The sequence below is a fragment of the Lissotriton helveticus genome, chromosome 5_1 (genome assembly GCF_964261635.1).
Source record: "Lissotriton helveticus chromosome 5_1, aLisHel1.1, whole genome shotgun sequence".
NCBI lineage: Eukaryota > Metazoa > Chordata > Amphibia > Caudata > Salamandridae > Lissotriton > Lissotriton helveticus.
Window position 1 is genome coordinate 1,343,072,454 of NC_136065.1, and position 26,078 is coordinate 1,343,098,531.

Below are 26,078 nucleotides of genomic sequence, written 5' to 3' on the forward strand. Positions count from 1 at the left end.
ACAATCCTGAGAGTATGGCAGACAGTGGAAATAGCTTGCAAAGACTGATATCACTGAGATTGTGGAAGCCTTCAACATACCTCAGATCCTTGATGTTTGTGGGAGATCTGGCAATCCCCAAATTCCTTGGAGCTTGGGAGAGCTCCTGACAATCATGGGGTTCCATGGAGTTTGAGAGGTGTCTCCAAAATGTCCAGATATAATGAAGGACAGAACCTAGAATTAGGACAAGTAGGGGGTTGTTATCCCTTCCATGGGTTTTGCCATCTTCTAACTAGAAGGACACACTCTAATTCAGTGGCTCAAGCTGCATAGGTCCCATTAGTTTTATTGTTTACCCAAAAATATATCTACACAGTTTTGTTTACCAAACAATATCAGCACAACACCATTAGTTGTGATTATGTCTTGTTTATGGTTGGGAGCCCATCCTTAATGTTACAGGAAGTGCACATTAAGTACAAAGGATACACCAAACTGTGTTAGTAGCTGCATTTACTTGAATGACAAATTTGCTCTTAATTCAAGACCCTGTACCACAAGGGAGGCAATCACTGTGCTCAACAGGCACATCCACTATTTCAAGGGTATTTTACCTGCACGTAGGATTTGCGCAGCTCCAAAAGTATAGGATTCACCAACAGTACACACAGTTCCAGTTAGTGAACATAGCCTTTCTATCAATAGTGTAAATGTAGAAGATGTTCACAGTGGACACTTTCCTTCAATGGGTAAGACTTTAAAATACCATGTCTTTGCCACCTCATTGTGAGTGCACAGGGCATTTCAACTTCAGTTTACATTGTCTGACATTCAGGTTACCCATATCCAATAAAAACAAAAACATTTTGTCAGAAACGGGCCTCATCTCGAAAGCAAAGGGATTTGTGTAGAAAAACTACACTCGCCCCTCTAGGAGATACATCATTACAGATTCCAAAGGTAAGTACATGTACTAGATCGTCTCCACTCCCCAGCAAAATCAAGTCACCCTTTTAACGGACCATTAAATTATGAAGGTGGAACGTTGAGGAGATAGTGATACTGCACATAAATCTGGCAGCAACATTGATGTCAGAGCCTGCAAAGGATTATTTGGTGAGTTTATGTACACAGATAACCTGTGCTCTCTATAGATTGCTATTCAATGAAAAATCCCCAGAAAATAACTGGTGTTTCTTTCCCACAATGGGAATATGTATTGAATGGTTTGAACACAATTTCTTCCAGCATTTAGGATTGCATGAGATACATTTTATCATCAAAAAAAGAAGGAATCTTTTATCAGTGAATCAGATTTTCATGCGATGGCCACAAAGATCTGCCTCCTGAATCTGAACACTTAATGGATTTCCAGATACAAGTCTAAGGTCCTTTGCCTACTTTCCCACAATGGAGGGACTGATTTCTGTGGACAAACATCAAGAAAGATACTGGTCTGCTTTATATAATAGTGTATTCCCTAAAATTGGTAATACACTTAAGGTATAATATGTAGATAGATTTTCAAAACTGAAAGAGCACTCATTGTGGCCACTGGTGATACTCAGATCTTCCTGGACCGAGGAGAAACAGTGGCTCTCATCCTAGTCGACCTCTCCGCAGTTTTCGACAGTCTCCCACAACACCTTCATAAGATGACTCCATGGGATTGGTACACAAGGATCTACTCTCAGATGGATCTGTTCCTTCCTCACAGGAAAAACCCAAAGGGTCAGTTCCACCCTTCACATCAGAGACCAAGAAACTGATATGCGGAATCCCACAGGGATTATCCACCAGCCCCATCTACATGACACCGCTCACCAACATCATCCAATCACAAGACATCACTGTCATCATCTTCGCCAATGACACCCAACCCATTCTCTCCCTGACGGACAAGAGAACCACCACCAGAACCAACTTTACCAACTGCATGACTGGATGTCAACCAACTGCCTGTAGCTTAACTCCGGCGCAATTAAAAGTATTGGTGATTGGCAAAAAGACCTCCCAATGGGAATCCAGTTGGTGGCTATTGGAGCTAGGACCAACGCCCACACCCACAAACAATGCAAGAAATCTAGAGATCATCCTGGATGACAAACTCATCATGACAGCTCAAGTAAACGCAGTGTGCACTCCGGCTTCCACATCCTACAATGCTGCAAAAGATCTTCAAATGGTTGCCTAAGAACACCAGATGGACCGTCACACAAGCAGTCATCACCAGCAGGCTGGACTACGGCAAACCCTCTTTATGTCAGAATATCCAAACAACTCTTATACAGTCTTCAGACAATCCAGAACACCTTAGCAAGACTTATACATGACCTCCCACACTGCACCCCCATCACATTACACCTCAGGAAACTTCACTGGTTCCCTATTAATATGCAAAGCCAATTAAAAACTTCTCATGCACACATACAAAGGTCTACACAACACAGGGCCTGCAGGGCCAGACTGGGAACCAAAACCGGCCCTGGCAAAGTGCTCGGCCGCCCCCACTGCCCCCGGGGGGTTGTGGATGCTGCCGAGCTCTTTGCCAGGGCTGGAAAACGGCCCTGTAACAAAAACGGCCCCCAAGGACCCCAAACCGGCCCCCCACCCGTGCGTCGCACCGGGGGATTGCCCGGTACCCGCTACGGCCAGTCCGGCCCTGAGGGCCAGAATACCTGAACAGCTGCATACACTTTCACCAACCCATCAAACACCTACATCTGCCTCACTCGCACACACTACCCGCATCCGCAAAGCAAAACTGGAGGTCGCTCATTCTCCTGCATCACACCCAAGATAGAAAACAACCTCTTTCAACACATCAGAGCCTCCTCCTCACTAATGAGTGTCTGCAAAAAGCTAAAGACCTGGCCCTTTGTATAAGCACCTTCTAGGCCACACACCGACACACCTGCCCAAGCACCTGGATACTTTCTTGGGTGATTAGTGTGCTATACAAATCAACATAACATAACTTTGCAATGTAGAAGACTGTGCATGGAGACCTTGAGCAAAAGACCTATAACTGTCTGACAACTTCTTCCATAGATTTTCTCACAAAGGGTTCTGGTTAAGGCTTTTAAAATGGAGTGCTGAAAATGCACAAGCGAGAACTAACTCTAATCCTTCGACACATGAGTAAGAGAAAAAGTTTTATGATCTTTGTGAAGGAATTACCTTCACACTCTCACTCATCCTCCAAGCACAATACTCCGAACTCTCAAGTGCAATGTTCATTCTGGTGAAAGAAAAGCTAGTGAAAAACTTGGAACATTGGCATCACTTGGCAAATGGATTTTTCTTCGCACACACGTCTGAACTTAAAATCAGAGGCCACACTCTCAGGTTTTTTGAAATATAGGTGATCATCTTCAAGGTATTAAATATCTTGATTGTCTTGCTAGGCAATCAAGATACTCTGTTGCTGCAACCAGGCCCTTGTTACCAAATTTCTTTTTTAAAACCTTGCAGATTATGTTTTCCTTTTTAAATCATGATTCAAAGGTAGTGGTGGATAACAGAGAAGAATTCCCAAAATGAAGTTGTATTTCAAAAACAAACTTGAGTTAAAGTACAGGTACAAAGAATACCTTGAACAAGTATACCCTCTACCACATATGTTGCAAGTTTGGATTCTAAAGCTAACAGAGGAACAGAATTGATCTTACACACATTATGAGACTGTCTATATGATGGTTTAATAAATGTTTTTTGTAAATTTTATTGAAACTTATGCATGGTACATACGCAGTATCGTGTAATACTTTAGACAGTATAACAATATAACAACCTGTGGCGGTGAGAAGTACAGCAGTGTATACATTCCCATGGATCTTATACATACAGTGCAGTGCATCATTTTAGCGAAAACAGTCTAATACAGCGGAGCTATACATCAGAGTTAGAGGGTGTGTCATCGTCTTGCGACCGGAGATATTGCCGGAGTGGTCCCCAAACGTCCTTAGGCCTAGAAACAGTGGGTAATTCTTCAGCACATAAGGCCAGGGTATCGCAACACTATGCCATGTCTTTTAACTAATGTGTGGTAGAGGGGCTCGCCCGACTCTCCCATGACATAGCTTAGCTAATAGGAGCACTATGGTGATAAGTCTACACACAGCTCCCTTCAAGAAAGGTATCAATCCCAACAAGCACACCTGCGTGGTACAATCCAAGGTAATGTCAGTCATTTTTTGCATTATTTTAATAACAGCTACCCAGAATGCCGCCACCTTTCCACATTGCCATGCCAGATGCCAGAAATCCGCACCAGAACTGCCACACCTTTTGCATTTATCGTTATCCCTGAGGCCCCATTTAAATAGCTTTAGTGGAGTGTGATAAACTTGGTGCAGGTACTTAAAATGAATTATGTGTAAATTGCAATTGGACGTAAGTGCGTTAGTTAGCTGGCAACAGTGCCCCCAGTCCTTCTGTGTGATCTGTGGATCTAATCTGTTGTTCCACTGTTCCATGCTCTTGCTGTGAGGTAAAGGGGTGTCGCCGCTAGTGATCTGGTAGAGTTTAGTCACCAACTTGTGTCTCGTAGGGGCGGTGAGCAGGATGTGTAGAGCTTGAAGCGTCGGGGCTTGGACGGGCATGTGGGGTAGTGTGCTTGTAGTGCCTTCTTAAGTCTGTGAATAGTAAAGATGAATAGAGGTGTCGGATTTTTGCACATAGCTGAGTTCTGCTTGTGTTAAAAAAACTACTCCCAGGGAAGAGGCCTTGCATCTTGTTTATCCCGGCTAGCGTCAGAGTACACATGATACCTTTTTCGCATGTGACCGAAACTCCAGCATGGTGCGCTAGGGGCATAAAAGGGGAATATAACTGCAGTTTCCCAGCCCTGCGGCCTAGTGCCTGCCAGGCTGCCGATGGTAGCGCCAATTAAATTAATTTCTGAGCTGGGCGTGCCTCTATGTGTGTGGGTCAGTATGGAACCCAGGGGGATGGGATGTGCATCACCATCCTACACTGCAACATGTGGTATAAAATTGTGATTGTGATACTGTAACGAGGCCAGTCCGACTGGGTTTTATAGTGAACCGGTGCTTGACTGGTGGAAGGTGACTCCATTCAATACTCCCCTTATCTCTTTGCAGCATGACAAGTGGAGTGACCCCACATATCCCACGCATGAGGCAGCAGCTGGTTTCTGACACGGCCCCTTTAACTGGGAGAGTGCTATGGAGGAGAACCAACCTCCTGCTGACGTCACTGTGCCTCGCCCAATAAGTACGAGGGAATCCTGGAAGGAGGTGTGCGGAATCGCCCGTGGAGAAGAGAGGAAGGAGTCGGAGGAGGTCGCAAGCAGTGAAGAGTGGACGCTGTCGGAAGGAGAACAGAATCAGGAGTTTGCCGTGGAGTATGCAGGAGTCCCGGGAAAGCCAGGAGGCCAACGGAAATGCGATTCGCCTAGTCACGCTCACGGAGGAGCGTGGCTCTCCCAGGTACAGGACCGGTTTGCAGCTGGGTTGGGAGGCGGGAGAGTCCCGACGAGTAGGCTGGAACTCCCTTCTGTCCCCAGCCTGTTCCCTACCCTCGAGCACCCTCACACTTCTTAGGAGACGTGTGTCACGAGTTGGGTGCCACCTCACCTCCTTCCCCTATCTTGCCTTCATTTCAGCACACTTACACCCCGTGTTATTTCTTTTCCCCATCAAACCTCTTGGAGCCTCCAGAGTCTCGGACCCGGATTGTGGCCTGTGGAGAACCCATGGAGAGCGAGAAGACACATAGTGCATGACGGATAAGAAGACATTATCCCCATTCCACACAAAAAGACTGGCTTCTCGGAGGAGAAGAGTGTATCAAATAATAAAACCTTCTTTTTCATGATCTGGTCTTTAGTCCGATTACTGTAACCCGCGACAACTGGTGGAGAAGGCGGGCATAAATCTGTCCGTCAGTAATCCCATGATGGATGCTCTTATTCAACATTTAATGAAAGCCAGGAAAAATTAGGATGGGCCGTGGAATGGCAAATGACTTCGATGCAGGCCGACCAGGACCTCATTAAAGATTCAATAGCCGCCCAATTGGAGGGTCTTCAGAAAGTGGTAATAGAACCAGCTGCCCCTCTGCCGAGGGAACACCGGGGTATGCCGCATGGACCCTCAGGAGTCTCATTACAGAAATAGGTGTCAGTGGAGGACCCTGACACATTTTTCCTAAACTTTGAGAGGGCCGCCTGGGCCTTTGGCTGGCCCATAGACAAATGGCCTTTTTTCTTGGCCCCCCTTTTGACAGGAGAAGCCCAAGCAGCGTACCAGGTGGCAAACGCCACGGGGGATACACCATATGCCGAGATAAAGGAGATCATTCTGGATCATTTGGGCCGTGATGCAGAAGCCTACCAGGTACGCTTCCGCAACGAAAAAGGGGCACCAGGTGAAAACCCCAAGACATTGTTCTTTCACTTGAAAATGGCCGCCGATAAATGGCTGAAACTGCAGGTGAGCACGAAAGAGGAAATCATGGAACGTATCTACCTGGAACAATATTTTGATGCATTCCCCTTCAACACCCAAAGATGGCTTCTGCAACACAATAACCTCACTACGAATCAAGCTATTGAGACGGCTACAACCTTTTCAAGAACCCAGCCACGAACCCCTATCTGGGAGACAGAGAAGCCAAACCGACCTGGTCTTATAAAGTATGAGAGAAAACACCGACCAATTCACGAACCAGCCTAGCTAAAACCACAGAGAACCGAAATACCGACCTTCAAGGGCCAGCAATGTTTTGAATGTGGGGACTGGGGTCACGTAGCTCACCTGGGTCCAAGGTGTAAATCAATGGAGGAACCCATGGAAGTGGGGTACATCCCGAAATGCATCTTATGCACTGCTGAGATGGGAAGTGCTTTTTATGTGAGTGTAAAGGTGAATGGGAGGCCGGTAAAAGCGTTGCTAGACTCAGGCTGTAGACAATCGGTCATACAGGGGACACTCATAAAACCTACACAAATCATACCAGACACTACAGTCCACATACGATGGGGATGTGAAGCCATACCCTGTGGCCTCTGTAACCCTCCTCTCCATCAATGGTACCCCGTGTACCGTCCGGGTGGGGGGTTTGGAGGGCTTACCCGAGGAGTTGATCTTCGGGACAGATAACCCAGAATTCCTTGAGTTATTCCTACAAACCATACACACAGAGATACAGGGAGAAGAGGATAAAACATATAGTGAAGCCCCTCTACCAGCCCTTATCACCCCGGAACCGCGGCGGAGGTCGTTACCTGTCCGCTTTACCAGTAGGTACCTTTACCTTTCTTATCAGCAGCGAACACAATCTCACTCTACCGAGACTCACCCACATTTTATCAATCCTAGGTGCTCCCTTTGTCCTGAAGAAGACCCCACCCCAAGGATCACTACCTGTCCTGACTAGAGGGGTCGAAACGTCGACATGACATTCACCACTGTACAAACTCATGTGACACCATACGAATTGTATATGGGCACCATTTAGTTATGTACGATAATGGGAACATCGTGATACCTCACGGAAAAGTATACAACAAACCCTGTTGATGTATATATGTCACTATCACCTTTCCCTGTCCCCATCCACACTTGATCACCACATCCAGATTCCTTCCCTCTTCACCTTCTGAGCACTGTATAATAGTGAATATTTATTACAAATGAGCAATTCTGTGGCTTCACTGTCAATGCTATGGAAATAATCGCATAGACCCATTGTATGAATATACCAATACAATAGTAGACTGACCAGCCACTGTGTTTCTTTGTTGTGTTTTTTCGCTACTTGAAAAAGATTTTATAAATTGTGTTTACTATCGTGACCAAACGCTTCCATGAATAAAGCTAAAGATGCAAACTAACATTTTTGCCTCTAATGTCAAATTCTTTCACATTCACAGGACGTTTTAAAGTTTTCAGTTTTGCATTTTGATCATATTTGTATATACTTTATTAATCTGCTATTATGATTTAATAACCTAAACAGTCCCAGACCCACTGAATAGGTGGCATGGACCCTTAGGAGAGCCATGGCCCACAGATTCAGAACAGCTGTTCTCTGTTGTTGAATGAGGCCAACAAGTACTGAAAAATGAGCGTGGTCAGAAGCATTTCAAGCATGTCATCCCAAAACAGTGAGCCATTCAGACTCGAAAACGTGGTTTGTGGATTCCAGGAGGATGTTGCTTTCAACATGCAGTTGGGCTGTGACCATTTTTCCTTGGCCGATCCATGGGGGTCCAGCAATGGGCCATTAGTGATTGGATTCAGTGGGGTTGAGGGTGACTTTCCTGAGGTTAGGTATCACGTGTGAGCTTTTAAGGGAGGTGGGTACTTCTCTATTTGAAAGAGTTGGTAATGAATGTGTCACAGGTGAGGCAAGCATATTAGCAAGTGCCTCAGCAGTCCTTGTTCGACCTGAGAGATTGAAATCATTTTAGGATCTCTTGGGGTCTGAAGAAGAAGGACTGTATGGTATATTTGTGACGAACGAGGCCGACAGGTAATGATGTATAAGAATGCACAAACCATTCCAGGGATGTCATTCCTAACAGACAGTAAAGCAGACAAGGAATGCTGATTTGTGGGATTCCAAGTGGATTTTGTTTTCAACATGCTGTGACCATCTTTTCTTTGCAGATTCGTGTGAATCTAGCAATGGGACGCTAGTGATTGGCATCAGTGGGGTTGAGGACATTACTCGGGACTTTTTAAGGAAGGGGGTCACTTTTAGGGAGCTGTTATCGAATGCAGCCACAGGTGAGGCAAGTGTAGCACGGCTGGCAGCAATTCAGATGGACATGGGCTCCTGCTATCCTAGCTGGGTCTGACAGATTGCAATAATATCAAGATCTGTTGAGGTCTGAAGGAGTGAAGTTGAGGTATTTCATGTGATATAGTATTGGAGTCGGATGGGTGGAGGGAGTCAGGGTTGAAAAGTCAATATTGGCTCTGCTTTTGTGTACTTTCTCTAGAAGTTGTTGCATGGTTTTTGGTTTTGTGATATGATGGTTGAGGAGCACTGAGGTGTTGGGGAATAAAGGTTTGGGGAACTCTGAATGATTTTCTGGCACTGTTTGCGGCATGAGCCACCATGATTGTGAAAAAGTAACTTTTTGGCTTAAGGTATCGTTTTGTGGTATATGATGCAAGCTGGTATGGTTGAGTTTATCAGTGTTGACGAGGCTGAGATGTTTGCACCTGATAGAGAACGATTGTTAGGGGTGCATCATAATCATGAGTTGTTTGCACCTACACCTTTATTCCTTTGTCGTGTTAACTTTTGGTTATTAGAATGTGTAATGTAATAATGTGTAAAGTGAAGTGTTAGACATTTTTGTATAACGTGGAAAAATTGACATTGTAATCGTGTGCTATTTTATGAAAAGTCTTAATGTGCTGAGTTTACATGCAACTAATGAGAAATAATTTGTTTGTTTTATAAGACATTGATTTAGAAATGCATTGTAATAATGTTCATGTATATGAGCGTTTAATGTAATTTCAAATGGCTCCTTATGTTGTCCAATTTCTGTGGGCCTCATGTGTATTTTTTCCCTGCCGAACTTTCTAGATTTGTTTATTCGTAAAATGCATGTGTATGCAGGATCTTTTCTTTCTCACGTTCCTGGTACAGGTGGAGAAATGTATCCTTGTTAGTTAGAATAACGCTCTTGTTTTAGGAGCTAGGCTTAGTGAGAAGAAAATACATTTGAATGAGCTATTCTGATAATGTGGGATGGTGTTCTTACTCACTGGAGAAGGCCTGGGAATTAAGGTAATCAAGCAAGATCCTGGGATCACTGCTACCACATGGAAATGTACCTACTCTGTGGTGTCCGGCTGGATGGGATGATAGTGTGATGTGATGATGGGTTTGTCCTACAATTTTTGTGTTGGGGTTAGGAACAGAGTCTGAAGACTTGTGCCATGCCGAGAGAGAAAAGAGCATCTTAAAATGAGCTTTGTAGCTTCATGCTACTTGACCCATTCAGCGTGTGTGTACTTCTTAGGAAGCTTCACGTGCTGACACCTTTTTCCTGAACTTGCCTGGGAATTGCTAAGTAGGATCACAGTAGTGGTAGTGTAGAGACAGTCTAATGCTTTTTACTAACAAACCTCCAATGAAGAAGTCTCTTGATGTCGGTGCAGTTATATTCTGCCTCCTGATTTTAGAACTGGTCATTCTTTGTATGCTGCATCATCTCAACTTTAACATAGGTTTGGCTTTGTATTAATTCCAATCTATTTCAACACCCTCATTTTGAGGTGCCTGTATGTCCAGTTGTTTTTGGCTTTGTAATAAACTAACTTAACTTTGAATCAGGAGTCTGTGATTCTTCGGGGTCATGGTTCATTGAAATTGCAACGTATTAATTGACAAATGATTTTTCTCCCCTCCACACTTCCCAGCTGGAAATAAAGAGCTGTCGACCAGGGGTTCCAGAGTAAGTCTAGAACGTGGAACCTAGCCCCTTCAGTTAGAAGCAGAGTATGATGGTTTCCTCTTGATGTGCGAGGAGAATCTAGAAAATTCTAGAAAAGTCTAGACCAATTGAGCCCCAACAAAGAGAGCCCCAATGATTGAGAGCAGAGAACCACGGACTTAGGTGGAGATCGACTGAGCTTGATGGTGTGGCGAGAACAGCAGTGAACGTTGGTGTGAGTATGCATAGGGATGTGTTGTGTGTTAGATTGTAGTGATGATTTGATTGTGTGATGTCTTGCGGAGTTGGGATGAGGGTCGAGTGAATGTGGTTTCAGGCTGGACGCATGCGGTCCATGAGTTTTGTTTTAGTTTTGATGTCAGACTCGAGAGTAGCCTAAGATCGCCGGATAAATTTGTGGTGTAGAAAACATTGACTTGTTGTAATTGTGTGACCATTGGTTTGTTGGGAAGTCGTGAAGCACTATCAACGACCCGCTTGAGACAGGGAACTTTGTGTGAGTGGATTTGTTAGAATCGGGTGGAAAGCCTTGTGTGCAAGTGTAGACTACAGAGATTCGAGTGACCAGCGCAAGTCGAGGGTCACTGTGCATGAATGTTCTCGGGTGATTGAATTCTATCGATCTTTTATTAAGGCAGACAATTACTTGTTTTTGTAACTGTCTGGTCATTTGGAAGGAAGACAGTTACTTGTTTCTATGATTGTGAATGTGTAAGGTGGGATTGTGAAGGAGGGTGAACCGTTGCGGGGAGAAAGAGGTGACATCGGAGTGTGCTGCACTGTGATAGGTCAGTTGGTGTAACGCTGCACTGGGATTGGCTGGTTGTCATCAGGAAGTTCAACAAGAAAATCTTGTTGGTAAAAGAATTTGCTTTGATCATGCGATGCTCTAGAGTATTACAAGATCTTTGTAAGAGAGATAGAGGAGAGGTAACCCGAGTGGGTGAGGAAGCACCACCCGAGGATAACCCAGCACACTATTAGGCAACAAATGTAGGTCTCCATACAATAGTCTGGCTTCCAAATTGGCATAAAATTACTGAGAAGGAGGGAGATTTGGCTTTTCCACGTTATGGTTCATTTCGATTGGAGGTATTATATCAATTAAGGAAAGTTATTTCTTCATCATGGCCCCCATCTAGACCCACACAGTTTGAGGCATTGGATGCTTGGATGCGAGCAGCTCAGGCAAAGAACAGAGAAAAATGTCAGGGAAGAAGGAAGAAAGCGATGAAGGCATACCTGGATGTTAGATGGGATGCACAGTTAAAGAGGTGGAGAGCGGACACAATTGAGAGAGAGGTTGTAATAATTGTTAGTGAAGCAAGGAGACGCTCGGAATAAGAGTGGAGATGACTAGAGTAACATCAATGACATCTTGTTAGAAAGATTACTAGCAGAGCGTCTTCCACCATATAATCTGAATTCAGAAGAGAGACAAGAATTTAAAATGCTGCAAACATGGAGAGAATGGTAGTGACACAGACAGACCTTAATGCGAGAGTAGTGGGAAAGATTTCAACAACAGAAGGGATAGTGTTGCCAGCATCGGGCAGTGCAGAACCGAGCAGAGTCAGCGCTGCTATGCGGTTACCGGAAGCCCTTACTGTATCGGTCACTATTGGACATGTAGTGTCAGTGTATGACCCAGGTTTAGGGGAAAGTAATGGTCAGCTATCAGTAGGATTGGAAGAAAGGGTCAACCCAGGAGGAAATGTGACAGTGAACGGAAATGGTACATTCTTTGTGCCTATGGAAGCTAGTACTCCATTACCAGCAATCGCAGACCCTTTGAAGGTGTTTGTTGGGTCTAAAGCCATACAATCAGTGTCATTGGCAATCTCAAATTCAGATTTAAGGATCTGGGGAGCTCCAGTAGGACGTCCCATGGGGAGAATATCAGAAGTGGATATAGATCAGCGAGGTTCCGGAGATCAGCACGTCTTGCAGACTACAGCACCAGGAAATCGCCAGAGGAGTCAGAGCAGCAAAAGGGAAGGACAGAGTAGCGTGTTGAGTCAGGGGATGATCAAGGCTGCAGTAAAGGCAAAATTGTTGATGTAGTGAGACTGAAAGCGGAGGCAGATGAGATAATCAGTGGGAGTTTGCCTTTGCAAAGGATAGAACTTTACAAGCAGGATGAGTTGCTATTTGTGGCGAAATATGTTACCCGTAAGGCAAGGCGGGCACATGAAAAACTGACAGAATTGGCCCAGAAGTATGATGTGGATTTGTCACAGACAAAAATGTTGCAGGGAAGTCACAGGCTAAATTACAGTGACCAGGAATTTGAAGGGAAAAGGGTCACAGGGTTGAAAACGCATATTCAAGAATTGGTTGTAGGGATACGTGCGTAGATTATGCTTGACAAATGGAAAGAAAGATGGTCAAAGAAAAATAGTGTCAGGAAGGGAATAGGGGATGGTAAACTACCATTACTACGAGGATATTACTACGAATTGCCTTTACGACGCATCTTTTATTTCGCAGGTACCATTGCAACGCATGTTTTTTTACGCATGCTTCTACAACACAATTACTGTTACTTCACAATTGCAGCTAATTCGCAATTATCGGGTAAGTATGCCACAATTGAACTCTCAGGCAGATCGTTTTGATTGCAAGCACTTTTTAAGTTCGCCACCTGGCCAATTTCGGCGTGTCTCATTAACAAATCAGGTGAGCGGATAAACGTTTTGACTGCAAGCAGTTATTTTTGCAGTAGGTACATTTTCTGCAAATGCACAGCTTCTAAACAAAAAAAAAGCCAGCCACTCAAAGAATGTTATATAAAAGGCTCATTTAGGCATGTCTCATTGAAATCTCACGGGAAAGGATGATCGTTTTGTCTGCAAGCAGTTGTTTAGGCAAATGAACAGTAGGTCAATTTTAATCAAATGCACAGCTTCAAAAAATAAAAAAGATTACCACACAAAGAATGTTATGTAAAAGGAAAGAATTTGTTTGAGGTCATCTGGTCATATTTTAAAACCATTTATGGTAACAAATAGCAGGTAAGTGGAAAGTCCTATGAAGCGGAACAATAAATACAAATTTAAGTGACTTAAAAGGAGATTCAGCCTGATCCAAGCACACCCTTACAGACTACAGGGCTGAATATTTAGATAAAAACAAAAACATTTTTTTTTGAAAAGACGAACATAAAAAATGTATATAATAATAAAAAATATACTCACAGTTTTTCATAGCTTTCTTTGGACAGAATTTTCCTTTTTCTATTTTTGGGAAAATGCAGTACGTAGACGCAGGTATGTAAAAACATCATAAGGAGGATCATCGCACGAGTGAGAAGAAGGACGGAAGAGCATTGTCAAAGTAAGAGCTTTAAAAAGTTTCTTTTAAAAGTTAGTAGAGGTACGGCTAAATGTGAAGTGAGAGGAGGGTGGTATGATGTATTTGTGTACATTATAAATGGAAAGAATGTATTAAAGAGAAATGTAAAGTAAAGTCAGTTGGAGAGCATGATGAAGGCATTGAAAAAGCATGAAAAAAATGTGTTTGCGTTGTATCAACATATATTCATTGGGGAAAATTGCGCAAAGGAGAAAAAGCACGGAAGAGCTTTGTACAGGTAAGGGGTTTAAAAAGTATATTTAAAAACTTAGTAGAGTTATCGCTACTCCCCCACCCAAAACCCCTATTTTCCCAGGATCCCTTAACAGGGGTTAGGTTACTTTAAAAAAAATGTAGATAGTTATTAGGATTTAAAAATGCGCAGTAAAAGTAGGCGATGTATTTGAAACCATTGTAAAAGCATTTTAAATACAATTCTATGCAGTTGCGAACTAAGTGTTTGCGAACTAAAAACCTGCGTTGTAATGGTATTTGCATAGTAAAAAATTTGTTGTAAAAGCATGCAAATTACTGGTTTGCGTTGTAGCAACATATATTCAAAGGGGATACGCCGCCTGCCGTGGGAGGACAGGAGGAATAGAGGCCTACCCATTGCGAAAGATACAGAGCGGAGGATATGTGCATGTGCCTTGGTGAAGGGGTGCTTTGGCAACATTTACAAATGATTTTCCCTGGCTGAGGGAGTAACCGGCTGAATGGTACAAGCAAGTTGATCGCTTCGTAAAGATCTCGAAGGTGTTGTGGATTGATTTAAACACGCTATTTGATATTGTGGTTCCCAGTGATTTATGGTCCGCTTGCAAAATTGCTGTTGATTGGCCATCTGCTGAACCAGATAGAGACCGTATAAGGCATGGTCCGTCGTCCTTCGTCATTAAAAAGTTCAAACAGGTAATCACATGGTTACAGTCTAAGGTTGCCCACAAGACATTGATTGGGTTAAGATAGATCGAACGACCCAAGAACCCAAGGAGTCAGTACATGAGTACTATAAAAGGCTCTTGCAAGCCTTTAAACAGTACAGTGGGTTGGATACTCTATACCCTAAGGACATGGGACAGTTTGTTTCCAAGTTTGTGTTGGGACTGAGACCTGAAATTAGCTTCATGATTCAACAACAATTGATCTGCTGGCAAAACAAATCTGCAGATGAAATCCTGCGTTATGCCAGATACTGTAGAGATGAGGTGGATTCTAAGCACAGGAAGATAAAGGACAAACTAATGCTGGTCCAGATGAGGAATGCAGACAGGGTAGCACAGGCACAGACAAGTGGAGGACCTTTGGGTCGAAAACAGGGAAATGGTCATTAAGGGACCCAGAATGTGTCAACCCACCCAGGACAGAGGAGAGGGAGAGGAATAGACTCAACACAGGAATGGATCCCGGTACTCTGAAGATGATCACCGCTTGTCATTATTGTCACAAAATCGGGCATTGGAAGTGCGAGTACTGAGCTAATCCAGCAAATCTGTTTCAAGATGAGGACGGGGGTCCGAGTCAGCAACTGCAGATACCCCAAACTCTGAAAATGTTCACAGGGTAAACGAGTGTACCATCAGAAGCCCTTTATCGAAACTCTAGACAGTTTGATCCTGATCCGGGTCAATGGCGGTGCATGAGGGGGGAGGAAGTCTGTACCCTGGGAGCACTCTTGAAGGTAGATCAGAGAGGACCATATGTGCAGGCAGATGTGGACGGTCATCCCATTACATTTTAAATTGACACTGGTGCTACCCGTTCTAATGTGAGGTCCGCAATAGTCCCAAACCTACCCCTCTCAGGACAATTAATCCAAGTTGTAGGAGTTGCTAATAAGAGAATGACGAATCCCTTGACAGACGTACCTGTAAGAATAGGAACATATCCAGGATCGTCACCAGTTTGTGGTGTGCGATTCGAGTCCAGTCTGTTTGCTAGGATGTGACTTTTTGTGTAAACTGAACTGTACCATCTATTGCACGCCCAAAGGAGTAGAGTTGCAGACTAATGATGATGACATTGTATTTAAACTGGCGAACCAAAATCTCTGTGTAGAAATATTCCCTGTGTCAACGGTGGATGATCTGCCATAAGACTTGAGGGATTCGTTCTCACCGGTGGTGTGGGACTTCACGGGAGAAGAGATGGAAGTTGAGCCAGTAAAGATAAAGATCAAGCCAAATGCTGAGTTTCCAAGAATGCCCCAGTACAACCTGACCACGAAATGGTGGCAGGAATTACACCTGTGATCGAGTCAATGATCGAGGAAGGCATTCTGAAAGAGATCTTAGGAAGCCCGTGCAATTCACCTATAATGCGATTGCAGAATCCGAGTGGCAAATACAGGATCATGCAGGACCTGCAAAAGGTCAACATAATCGTAGTCCCATGTTGTCCATCTGTGATCTTATTCCAGAATCCTTGTGAAGCTGAATGGTTTACTGTGATTGATATATGCCATGCATTCTTCTTGGTACCCCTCCATGAGGAAAGCCAATTTCTGTTTGCGTTGAGTCTGGAGAACTGTGTATTAACATTGTGTCATATCCCACAAGGGTATACTGAGAGTCCATCGATCTTTAATCAGATCTTGAAGAAGAATTTTTAGAGTCTAGTGCTGTCGCAAAGTTCAGTACTTGTGCAGTACATTGAAGACCTCCTGGTAGCCTCAGAGACTGAGGAGGCTTGCAGAATTGATACTTGCGCCCTGTTAAACCACCTGGCAAAAAATGGCACAAGGCGTATCGGAGTAAACTTCAGTACAGCTTACCCAAGGTCCATTATTTGGGTCATTGTATTGCGAAAGGCAAGAGGAAGGTGTCACCAGACTGCATTGAGGCGATCATTAAAATGAATGCGCCTACCACACAAAAGAAAATCTGGAGTTTCTTGTGAATGTTTGGCTACTGTAGCCTGTGGATTCCCAACTTTTCACTGAAGGCGAAGTTTTTGCATAGATTGATGTGCAAGGACATCAGTGATCCGGTCCAATGGGATAGCAACTGTTTGCTTGCCTCCCTAGAGCTGAGCGAGAGCCTGTGTCATGCTCCAGGAATGACTGATTACAACAAAGCATTCTCGCTATATTGCTGTAACACATGGGAGTGTCGTAGAACAGTGGCTTACTTTTTAGCGACATTAGATCCTGTAGCTTCAGCGTTGTCTGGATGTCTCAGATCCATTGCTGCAACTGGTGTCAGCAATGAAAGATGTGAAAGCATTGTGATGATTCATCCTCTTACTGCATATGTTCCACACTCAGTTGAGCTCCTGATGATGAGAACCAAAATGCAGCATTTGACCAATAACAGGCTCATGTGCTTTGAGCATGTTATATTGGCCTCTGAAAATGTTACTGTGAAGATATGTTTTGTATTAAATTCTGCTGCCTTGATGCCTATTCCAAATGTTGAAGCTGAAGATTGGAGGACCATGAGTGTCTGGATGTGACTGAACTTTGTACTAAACCGAGACCCGACATTGTGGATGAACCTCTATCTGATTCAAACCAAATTCTCTTTGTTGATGGTTCATGCTTAAGAGACAATGCATGTTATTTGAGAGCATTGTTTGCTGTCTGTACAATTTCTGGTGTTGTGGAAGCTGCTTGTCTACAGGGTGTATACTCCACACAAGTAGCTGAAATCATTGCATTGATATGTGCATGTCTTGTTTCTGATCAAATCCGAGTCATCATCTACACCAATAGCCAGTACCGATTCAGTGTGGTTCATGACTTTTGACAGCTATGGTCAAAGAGAGGGTTCTTAACATCATCAGGATCTCCGATCAGAAATAGAGAATATGTGAGACAATTGTTGGAAGCTTTGCCGAGACCAAAGGAAGTAGCTGTGGTCAAGTGTACTGCCCATGGGAAGGGGGGAGGTTTCATCACATTGGGCAATAGGTATGCGGATGAATTTGCACGCTTTTGTGCCGAAGAAGGTTGCATTTTCAATGGGGAATTTTCAGTAGAGAGCACAGAGAGAACCGATCTCAGCATGATGCTAGTATAGCGGACACTTGGGATGAGGTCAAGTGTCTGCAGGGAGAAGTGTCAGATCAGGAAGAAGCTAGTTGGATTAAAGCAGGTTGTGAGAAAAGAAGTGGTGGATTTGGGTTTCAACAGATGGAAGGGTAGTGTTGCCAGATAGTTTACTGAGTCCTATGGCAAGACAGATTCATGGAGCAGTTCACATTGGGAGAGATGCTATGGTGCAAGGATACAGACAAACCTGGTTCAACCCTAGGTTTCGTGTGTTTGTTGAAGCAGTGTGCCACAGATGTGTTACGTGTCATCAGATGAATGCTGGAAAGAAAACAGTGGTTGTCATGAGTCACATTGGAAAGTCGGGGTCCTTTCAATAGGATAAGTTGGATTTCATTGAGATGCCTAGGTGCAGTGGGCTGAGATACATTTTAGTGGTGATATGTGTTTTTTCATGATGGGTAGAGGCATATCCAACTAGAAGGTGTGACAGTCTCACTGTAGCAAAGTTGTTGCTTAGGGAGCTTATTCCACGCTTCAGATTTCCGACTTCATTGGAATCGGATAGAGGAACGCATTTCCACAGTGAAATTATGAAGCTGTTGAGTACTGTCTTACAAGTCGATCAGAGATTGCACTGTAGTTCCAGACCAGAGGCCTCGGGTATCATGGAGCAGGTCAATGGAACTCTAAAGATGAGAATGGCAAAAGTATGCTTCTTAACTTCACTGAATTGGCCTCATGCATCTCCCTTGGTACTGATGAGCTTGCGTAGCATTCCAGATAGGAGAACAGGACTCTCACCACATGAAATATTGATGGAGACGGCAATGTGCTTGCCAGCGGTGCCATCCACAATGTTGATAAACATCACCGTTGAGTTGATGTTTGATTATTGCAAAGGACTCGCTGATGCAGATCGTTCGGTGTCTCACCAGGTTGAAGCTGCGACTGCACCCACCCCGAAGGACCTTTGTTATGACCTATGCCCAGGTGACTGGGTGCCGGTCCAGAAACATGTGAGGAAGAATTGTCTTGATGCCCAGTGGTGAGGCCAATACCAGGTAGTTTGGTGACAAACACAGCTGTGAAGTGTGGAGGCTTGCCGAACTGGATCCACGCCTCCCATACCTGCCCAGTTCCAGGACCCTCAGAAGAAACAGCTCCTCTCCCTGAAGAAAATCTAGCTGTGGTTATGAGACCATCGGAAGGGACAAGGCAAGCTGTGGGGCTCCTGATAAGGCTGTTTGCCCACCACTTTGAGCTGAGGGGGGTCAAGCTACACAAAGCCCAAGTACAGACTCTGAGGGAGAACATAACATTGCGTGTGGTACAGAGTCAGACTCAGCTAAAGAGGCGGGTGTGGAAAGTGTTCGGGTGCAAAGGAGAAGAGCAGAAGCCACAAGAGAATCGTGGACTGTGAGACAAAAGAGAGAGAACTTGAGACCTGCACCTGAAAGAGACCTTCCTCCCGTATCTGAAATGTCTGAATCAGACCTGAGTGACACAGAGCAAGAACAAGGGAGCTTAGGAGGTCAAGGAGTGCAAGAGTGCCTTGTCAGAGATGCGCTGCCTTGAAGTGATCTTAACTGATTATGATGCCGAGAGCAGTGAGGTCGGAGAGGCTGAGATCCGGACAGGTGACACAGAGAGCTTCAGAACTAATAATTGAAATTGAACTGTTGGTCCCTGGAATATAAGCAAATGAAGAAAGACATTGACTGTACCTAATCCTCAGAGTCCGAGACTGAGTGGCCTGAGAAGCCTGATTTTGCAAGATCTGTCATTTCCAATCTTTGGGTATCATCGACCAGTTCAAGAAATGAAATTGCAGCATTTCGTCTTGAACTTTTGCAGCGTGTCATTGATAAAATTGGCTCTGATCTTATAAGGGATGTCAACTGAACTGTGAAGTGGAAATAAAAAGTTTGATCTTAAGAAGATTAGCTAGGCCAGAGTGGAAGAAGAAAATATGTAGGGATCTTTCTGTAGAAGAAGAAAGAGGTCTAGGGAAGTCTCTTGTACCTAATCCTCCGAGATTGAGTGGCTTGAGAAGTCTGATTTTGCGATATCTGTTGTTTCTGGCCTTTGGGTACCAGCCACCAGTTCAAGAAATTGCTGTATTTCGTCTTGAACTTTTTGCAGCGTGTCATTGATGAAATTGGCTGTGATCTGATAAGGGATGTCAACTGAACTGTGAAGTGTAAATAAAAAGTTTGTTCTAAAGAAGATAACCTAGGCCCGAGAGGAAGAAGAAAACAAAATTGTATTTTTCTGTAGAAGAAGAAAGAGGACTAGGGAAGTTGCTTGTGTAATAATTGTGAAACTATTTCCGTGACTTCAAGGAACTGTGTATAAACATTGTTGACTAGCAGTGGGAGGCAGAGAGAGAGAGACTATGCAGTGATCCTTTTGCTATGGCAACCTAAAACTGCTGAAAATGGAGTCTGGCGATTCGAACCGTAGAACCAAATGTATAATAGGTACACTTATAATGGGAGTGATTGTAGTTATAGCTGTAGTCATTATCATGGCTGTTAAAATTTTACACGAAGCAGAAGCTGATGGGGTGGGAATACGAGGAACACTCACATCTACCACTTCTAGCACAAAAGAGGGTCCATTATAAGCTGAGAATGCTATGATTGATAAAGCTAGTCGCATGTTACACATAGATTTGTCTAAAGGTGATTATACGCAGAATGCTTATATGAAGTTATTGTAGGAGTATGTAAATATGATGGATGTGAGAGATTGTTATTGTGGATGCAGCTACCAGCATCCGCTGAAGAAGGCATCCGTTATCATCACCTGCCCCTGACGAATGGCATCACCTGAAGTTTATTGCTTAGCATGTTTTATGGCAAGGGTCAATATGAATATTACTTCTCCAACCATGATGTGGTGCTTCAGAAGTTCCAGCTTACCAGCATCTAAATAAGTATGATTATTATAAGCAAGAGGAGTGAATGGGGAAGTACTTCATACCTACTGTCACATTAGATACGGTTTATGCACACCGCACAACCTAACATGTATGTTGATTGACATAGACAAGACGTTTGTAGATCAAGTATAAGATAGACATAGACAGTTAACAGTTAAACTTAACAATAGAGAGGGAACATGTGAGTGGACCAAGGCAAAGTTAGCACACCAGGCTAAAGGGAGTTATGGTACAATAGCTTTAGATTTCGAACAACGAGGGAGCTTTGAGTCAGAAAGGTACAAATATATTACGATAAGATTTTTGTGGGACAGTTTGTGTGATCACATTTTCACGATTGAAGCCACTGCAAAGAGTTCTTGCAGGACTCAGTACAAGCGGTGCTGAATGTATATTTCATGTGTGGGAAAAATGTGTATGTTCGATTACCTCTGAAATTGGTATGGCACGTGTTATGTGGCTGTTGTATTTCCTAAGATATACCATGTGGAGGATTTGGGACCTTTGGATGAGAAGATGTCACTTAGAGAAATGCGTGGTACAAGTGCAGGAGAAACTGTTGGAGATGTGTTTGGAGCAATGATACAGAGTTTGGCAGTGGTTTTAAGCAACATAAACATCAGAAGATTATCGACTATTGTGGAAAATTTGTCAGCAAACACAGCTTTGTCTTTGTTGCTCGTGGATGGAGAGGTGGTCTTGATAAGAGTGATGGTGATGCAAAATTGTCTTGCTTTAGATGTGTTGCTAGCAAAGAGGGCGGAGTCTGTAAAATGCTGAGGGTTCAACAGTGTTGTACTTATACCCCAGATCATAGTAAAGATCTGAGGAAGTATATAAGTAACATTACTGAGATACACCATGAGATACATGATTTGGCAACAGAGGGAGTTTGGGATAAAGATAGTAAAGGATTTAGGAAGGTTGGAAGTTGGTTTGCAGATCTTGGAAAGGGATTTCTTGGTTACAGTTTGAAGCAGATCATAATAGTTAGGATTTGTGTCATCCTTTTGCTGGGAATGATAGGAGCTTACAGGTGGAATAAAGCAAGACAGGTTGAGAATTCTCTTAGACAGCGAGAAACGAGAATGGAGAGACAGCAGGACGGTCACTATGAGAATCTCAAGAATCTAGAAAGGTTCCGTCAGGGAAGGCTGCCTACGACTTCTGTTAAGGCCGGTTCTTTCTACAGGGAGATGTAAATGGGTGTGAGGACACTTGTCATGAGAGGGGGGACTGATAGAGCGTGATTGTGATCTTCCATTTGTAGGGGTGCATCATAATCATGAGTAGTTCGCACCTACACCTTTATTCTTTTGTCGTGTTAACATTTGGTTATTATAATGTGCAATGCAATAACGTGTAAAGTGAAGTGGTAGACATTTTCGTGTAACGTGGAGAAATCAACATTGTAATTGTGTGCTATTTTATGAAAAGTTTTAATGTGGTGAGTTTACATGCAACTACTGAGAAATTATTTGTTTGCTTTGCAACACATTGATTTAAAAGTGCACAGTAATAATCACGTATATGAGTGTTTAATGTAATTTCATATTGCTCCTTATGTTGGCCGATTTCTGTAGGCCTCATGTGTATTTTTTCCCTGTTGAGCTCTCCAGATGTGTTTATTCGTAAAATGCATGTGTATGTAGGAACAGTTCTTTCTCACGCTCCTGTTGTAGGTTGAGAAATTCAGCCTTGTTAGTTAGAATAGCACTTTTGTTTTAGGAGCGAGGCCTAGTGAGAAAATATACATTTGAATGAGCGATACTGATAATGTGGGACCAGGGGCGTAACACAGGCCCCCGCAGCCCACGCAGTGCGGGGGGGCCCTAGCTCCAAGGGGCCCCCTCGGCACTGAACTCTGGCCGGGAGAGCTCCTGATTGAGCCTGGAGGGGGTCCTCTAAGTACTGTGCAGGGAGGCCCCCTCACTTTTCGTTACGCCATTGTGTGGGACGGTGTTCTTTCTCACTGGAGAAGGCCTGAGAATCAAGGTCATCGAGCAAGAGCCTGGGAGCACCCCTACCACATGGAAATTTACCTACGAGGAGGTGTCCGGCTGGATGGGATGATCGCTTGATGTGATGATGGGTGTGTCCTATGATTTTTGTGTTGGGGTTAGGGACAGAGTCTGGGGACTTGTGCCATTCCGAGACAGAAGAGCGCATCTTGGAACAAGCTCTGTAGCTTTATGCTATTTGACCCATTCAACATGAGTGTACTTCTTAGGAAGCTGTACGTGCTGACAACTTCTTTTCTAAACTTGGACGGGAACTACTAAGTAGGGATGTCACGGTAGTGGTAGTGTAGGGACAGACTAATGCTTTTTACTTATGAACCTCCAATGAAGAGTACTTTTGATCTGGGCGCGGTGATATTCTGCGTCCTGATTCTAAAACTGGTCATTCTTTGTATGCTGCCTCGAATCAACTTTCCTCGTAGGTTTGCTTTGTATTAGTTCCAATCTATTTCTACACCCTCATTTTTAGGTGTCTGTATGTCCAGTTGTTGTTGGCTTTCTAATAAACTAACCTTGGAGTCATGGTTCATTGAAATTGCAGCGTATGATTTGACAAATGATTTTTCTCCCCTTCACAATTCCGAGCATGAAATAAAGAGCCGTCGACCAGTGATTCTAGAGTAAGTCTAGAACGTGGAACCCGGCTCCTTCACACCTGTCATTAATGAGAGCTTTAAGAGTGTCAGCGAACTATAGGTTGTTGCATTCTGCAAAAATGCCTTTTTGACCGGGGACTGGTGGACACTCAGGGGCAAATTCAGCTGGGGGAAGGCGAACTGGTACATGGAGAAAGTAAGCAGCGTGGTCACTAAGTGTAATCAGGCCACGTGGACTGATCTGGTGAAAGAAAATGCTAATTTGACCATATCATGTAATTGCATGCTGTGTTGAGTCAGAAGCCATTTACGTTTATTCAGCACAGAAGTGATTGCTCAAGGATTTTTCTAGTTGGTTGTGCTCAAAGGGGACTTCAGAGCTGATAAAAGTGAGAGATAAAATGTTTTGTAAAGGAGTCCCTTCAAGGACATGACCAGAAAAAAGTTGTGGAGGGAAGAAAGACCAGATTGAGGGATAAGGTGAGAAAAGCGAACTAGAGAAGTGTGAGAAAATGGGAATCTATGTGTTCAGATATGAAGAAGGTGATAAAAGTGGGTGGAAAATATGAGGATGCACAAAATGGTGGATATCGAAGAATGTGTGTCGTAATGCCAGGGTATTTCTCCCCGCAGGGAATCACAACGCGGTTGTTACAACGACTGTGTTATGATTCCGCATACCATTACTCCGCAAGTCGGAAGAACGACTTGCGGAGGGGGGGCGCTGGATGTTGGAATAGTATAATTTACTATTCCAACTCCAGTCAGTGCAGACACTAGGGAAGGTGTTGGATTTTAAATCCAACACCTTGCCCCCCCCTCCGCAAGTTGTTGTTCTGACTTGCGGAGTAATGGTATGCGGAATCACAACGCGGTCGTTGTAACAACCGCGTTGTGATTCCCTGCGGGGAGAAAATATTGGTATCGAAATATGAAATATATAATAAGATTTGTGATATGAGTGCATAGGGAAGGGCTGCTGTAAGAAATTGGATTATTAGTTGTAAAAGATGTGAGTCACAAGTAATAAGTCCACAACTGTTTTTTTATTGGGTACCAAGTACCCCATTGTAGCACTTGACTCTAGGGTAGCGTAGTGGATTAATCCACTGCCTGCTGATAGAAGGCAGTGTGGGCTAGTAACTCAAGCTCACTGGTACCCAACAAGAACACTCAATAAATTATTGTCCAGTCAGTGATTTTTCTTTAAAAAGGAAAAGTACTTTTACACAGCTAGTGGGACCTGATGCTTTAGTGACACCCCCATATAATGTTTCACCCCTAGTCAGTCCTGGGCCCTATAATCACAATACCCCCCACCTATACCAGATGTAACTTCAAAATATAAGGTTTTGTCAGGCTGTCACCACATCATTAGAAACAGCCACTTGTTATAATTCAACAATGTAACACAACTGAAACAAATGGGAACTGTACCAACATACATTACATGGCATAACCCTCCAATGAAGTCAATGTGGATAGGATCAACATTCAAAAGCACTAATTAAAACAACTGCGTTGCCAATCACCTGCAGTATTAATAAAACATTGAATTGAAAAACATGTGTCCTTGAGTCTTTCTTCTACTTTTACTAGTCTGCTACTACAGCTCCAGGACCAGCCACTAGATGTCCCTGCAATTCCAAGTTCCTGTGCAAAAGCTCAGTCTTAGGGAGTGCTTTAAAAGTCAGCAAAACATCTCCCAGGAGCACAAATATAACCTCCTGGGAGACTTGGCACACGTTTTCAAACATATTCTTGGGAGACTGCTGTCCCAAATAGGCCTACAATGTTTTGTTGGTGGCACTGTCCTTTCTAGAGACCCCACAAAGAAAATATGCACATTTTAACTCCCTTGCAGGGGATATTGGGGAGCTTCATGCTCCTGGATGTCCAGCTGACTAGTGTCTTTGCTGCAGGCGTTTTTACTGTTCCTGTGCACTGCGTATGCTGTGTACAATTTCTTTTTTTGAGCTGGGTGCTCCTGCCCTTCCCCATGGGGTGCCTGGGCTGTCCTAGTTTCAAGAGCAGCATGGAACGCCCACTCCCTTGCTGTCCAGTTGGCTCGCTGCTCTGCTCATTCATGGGCACAGGGAGCAGGTGTAGTAAAACGCCATAACGGGGCACGGCGGACTTTGGGGAATGCGGTCCCTGGGGCAAAAAGAGGATAAGGGGAGCCGGACTCACACACTCATTTAAGAATAGCAAATGGGTTTGCATCAACCCCCGGGGGCTTGGCGCTCCTGGGGAAAATTGAAGCAATCAGTGCAGCATTGTCTGCCGGGACCAAGCTATATCTTGGGCCCAGTATAGCCAATTCCACCTTTCTTGGGCACATTTTCTTCCTGGTGAACAACCTTAGACATAAGGTCCCTGGACTTTGAAGGGCACTTTTTTTGCAGGGAGCTGTGTTTTTTGTTCCTTCTGCCATACCTATTCTCTGCCTGGCTCCTGGTGCTCTTATCCTGCTTTTCGTCTGTTTTGGGGGGTGTCTTGCGCAGCCACTTCACATCCAACAAGTTCCCCAGGTCCCACAGCCAGGTACCTGTGTGTCAGCGGGGTTAATGGGCCAGTCTACAGAAGGTCCAGGGGAACCATTGAGGGTCCTCTATGAAGTCCATTCCCCAAACTGTTTTTCAGAAGGCAATAAGGGGGACAACCCCACTGGTCCTGGAGTGAGCCATCCTAATCCAGGAGGTCAGCTGAAGTCAAAGTCTATTCTTGAAGCGGTATCAGG

At 44.0% G+C, this 26,078-nt stretch overlaps 1 protein-coding gene across 4 annotated transcripts in view; it reads right to left on the reverse strand.

Annotated features, from left to right (window-relative positions):
- ELAPOR1 (endosome-lysosome associated apoptosis and autophagy regulator 1) overlaps positions 1 to 26,078 on the reverse strand; it is a 489,842-nt gene that overhangs the window by 19,560 nt on the left and 444,204 nt on the right. For 2 of the 4 annotated variants that reach the window (XM_078644216.1, XM_078644217.1), the window contains exon 22: positions 81 to 216. The exons of the other annotated variants lie outside the window; for them this stretch is intronic. In XM_078644216.1, the coding sequence (XP_078500342.1) occupies positions 82 to 216 (135 nt within the window). In that variant the 3' untranslated portion in view covers position 81. The remainder of the gene's footprint in view (positions 1 to 80; positions 217 to 26,078) is intronic. 4 annotated transcript variants of the gene reach the window in all.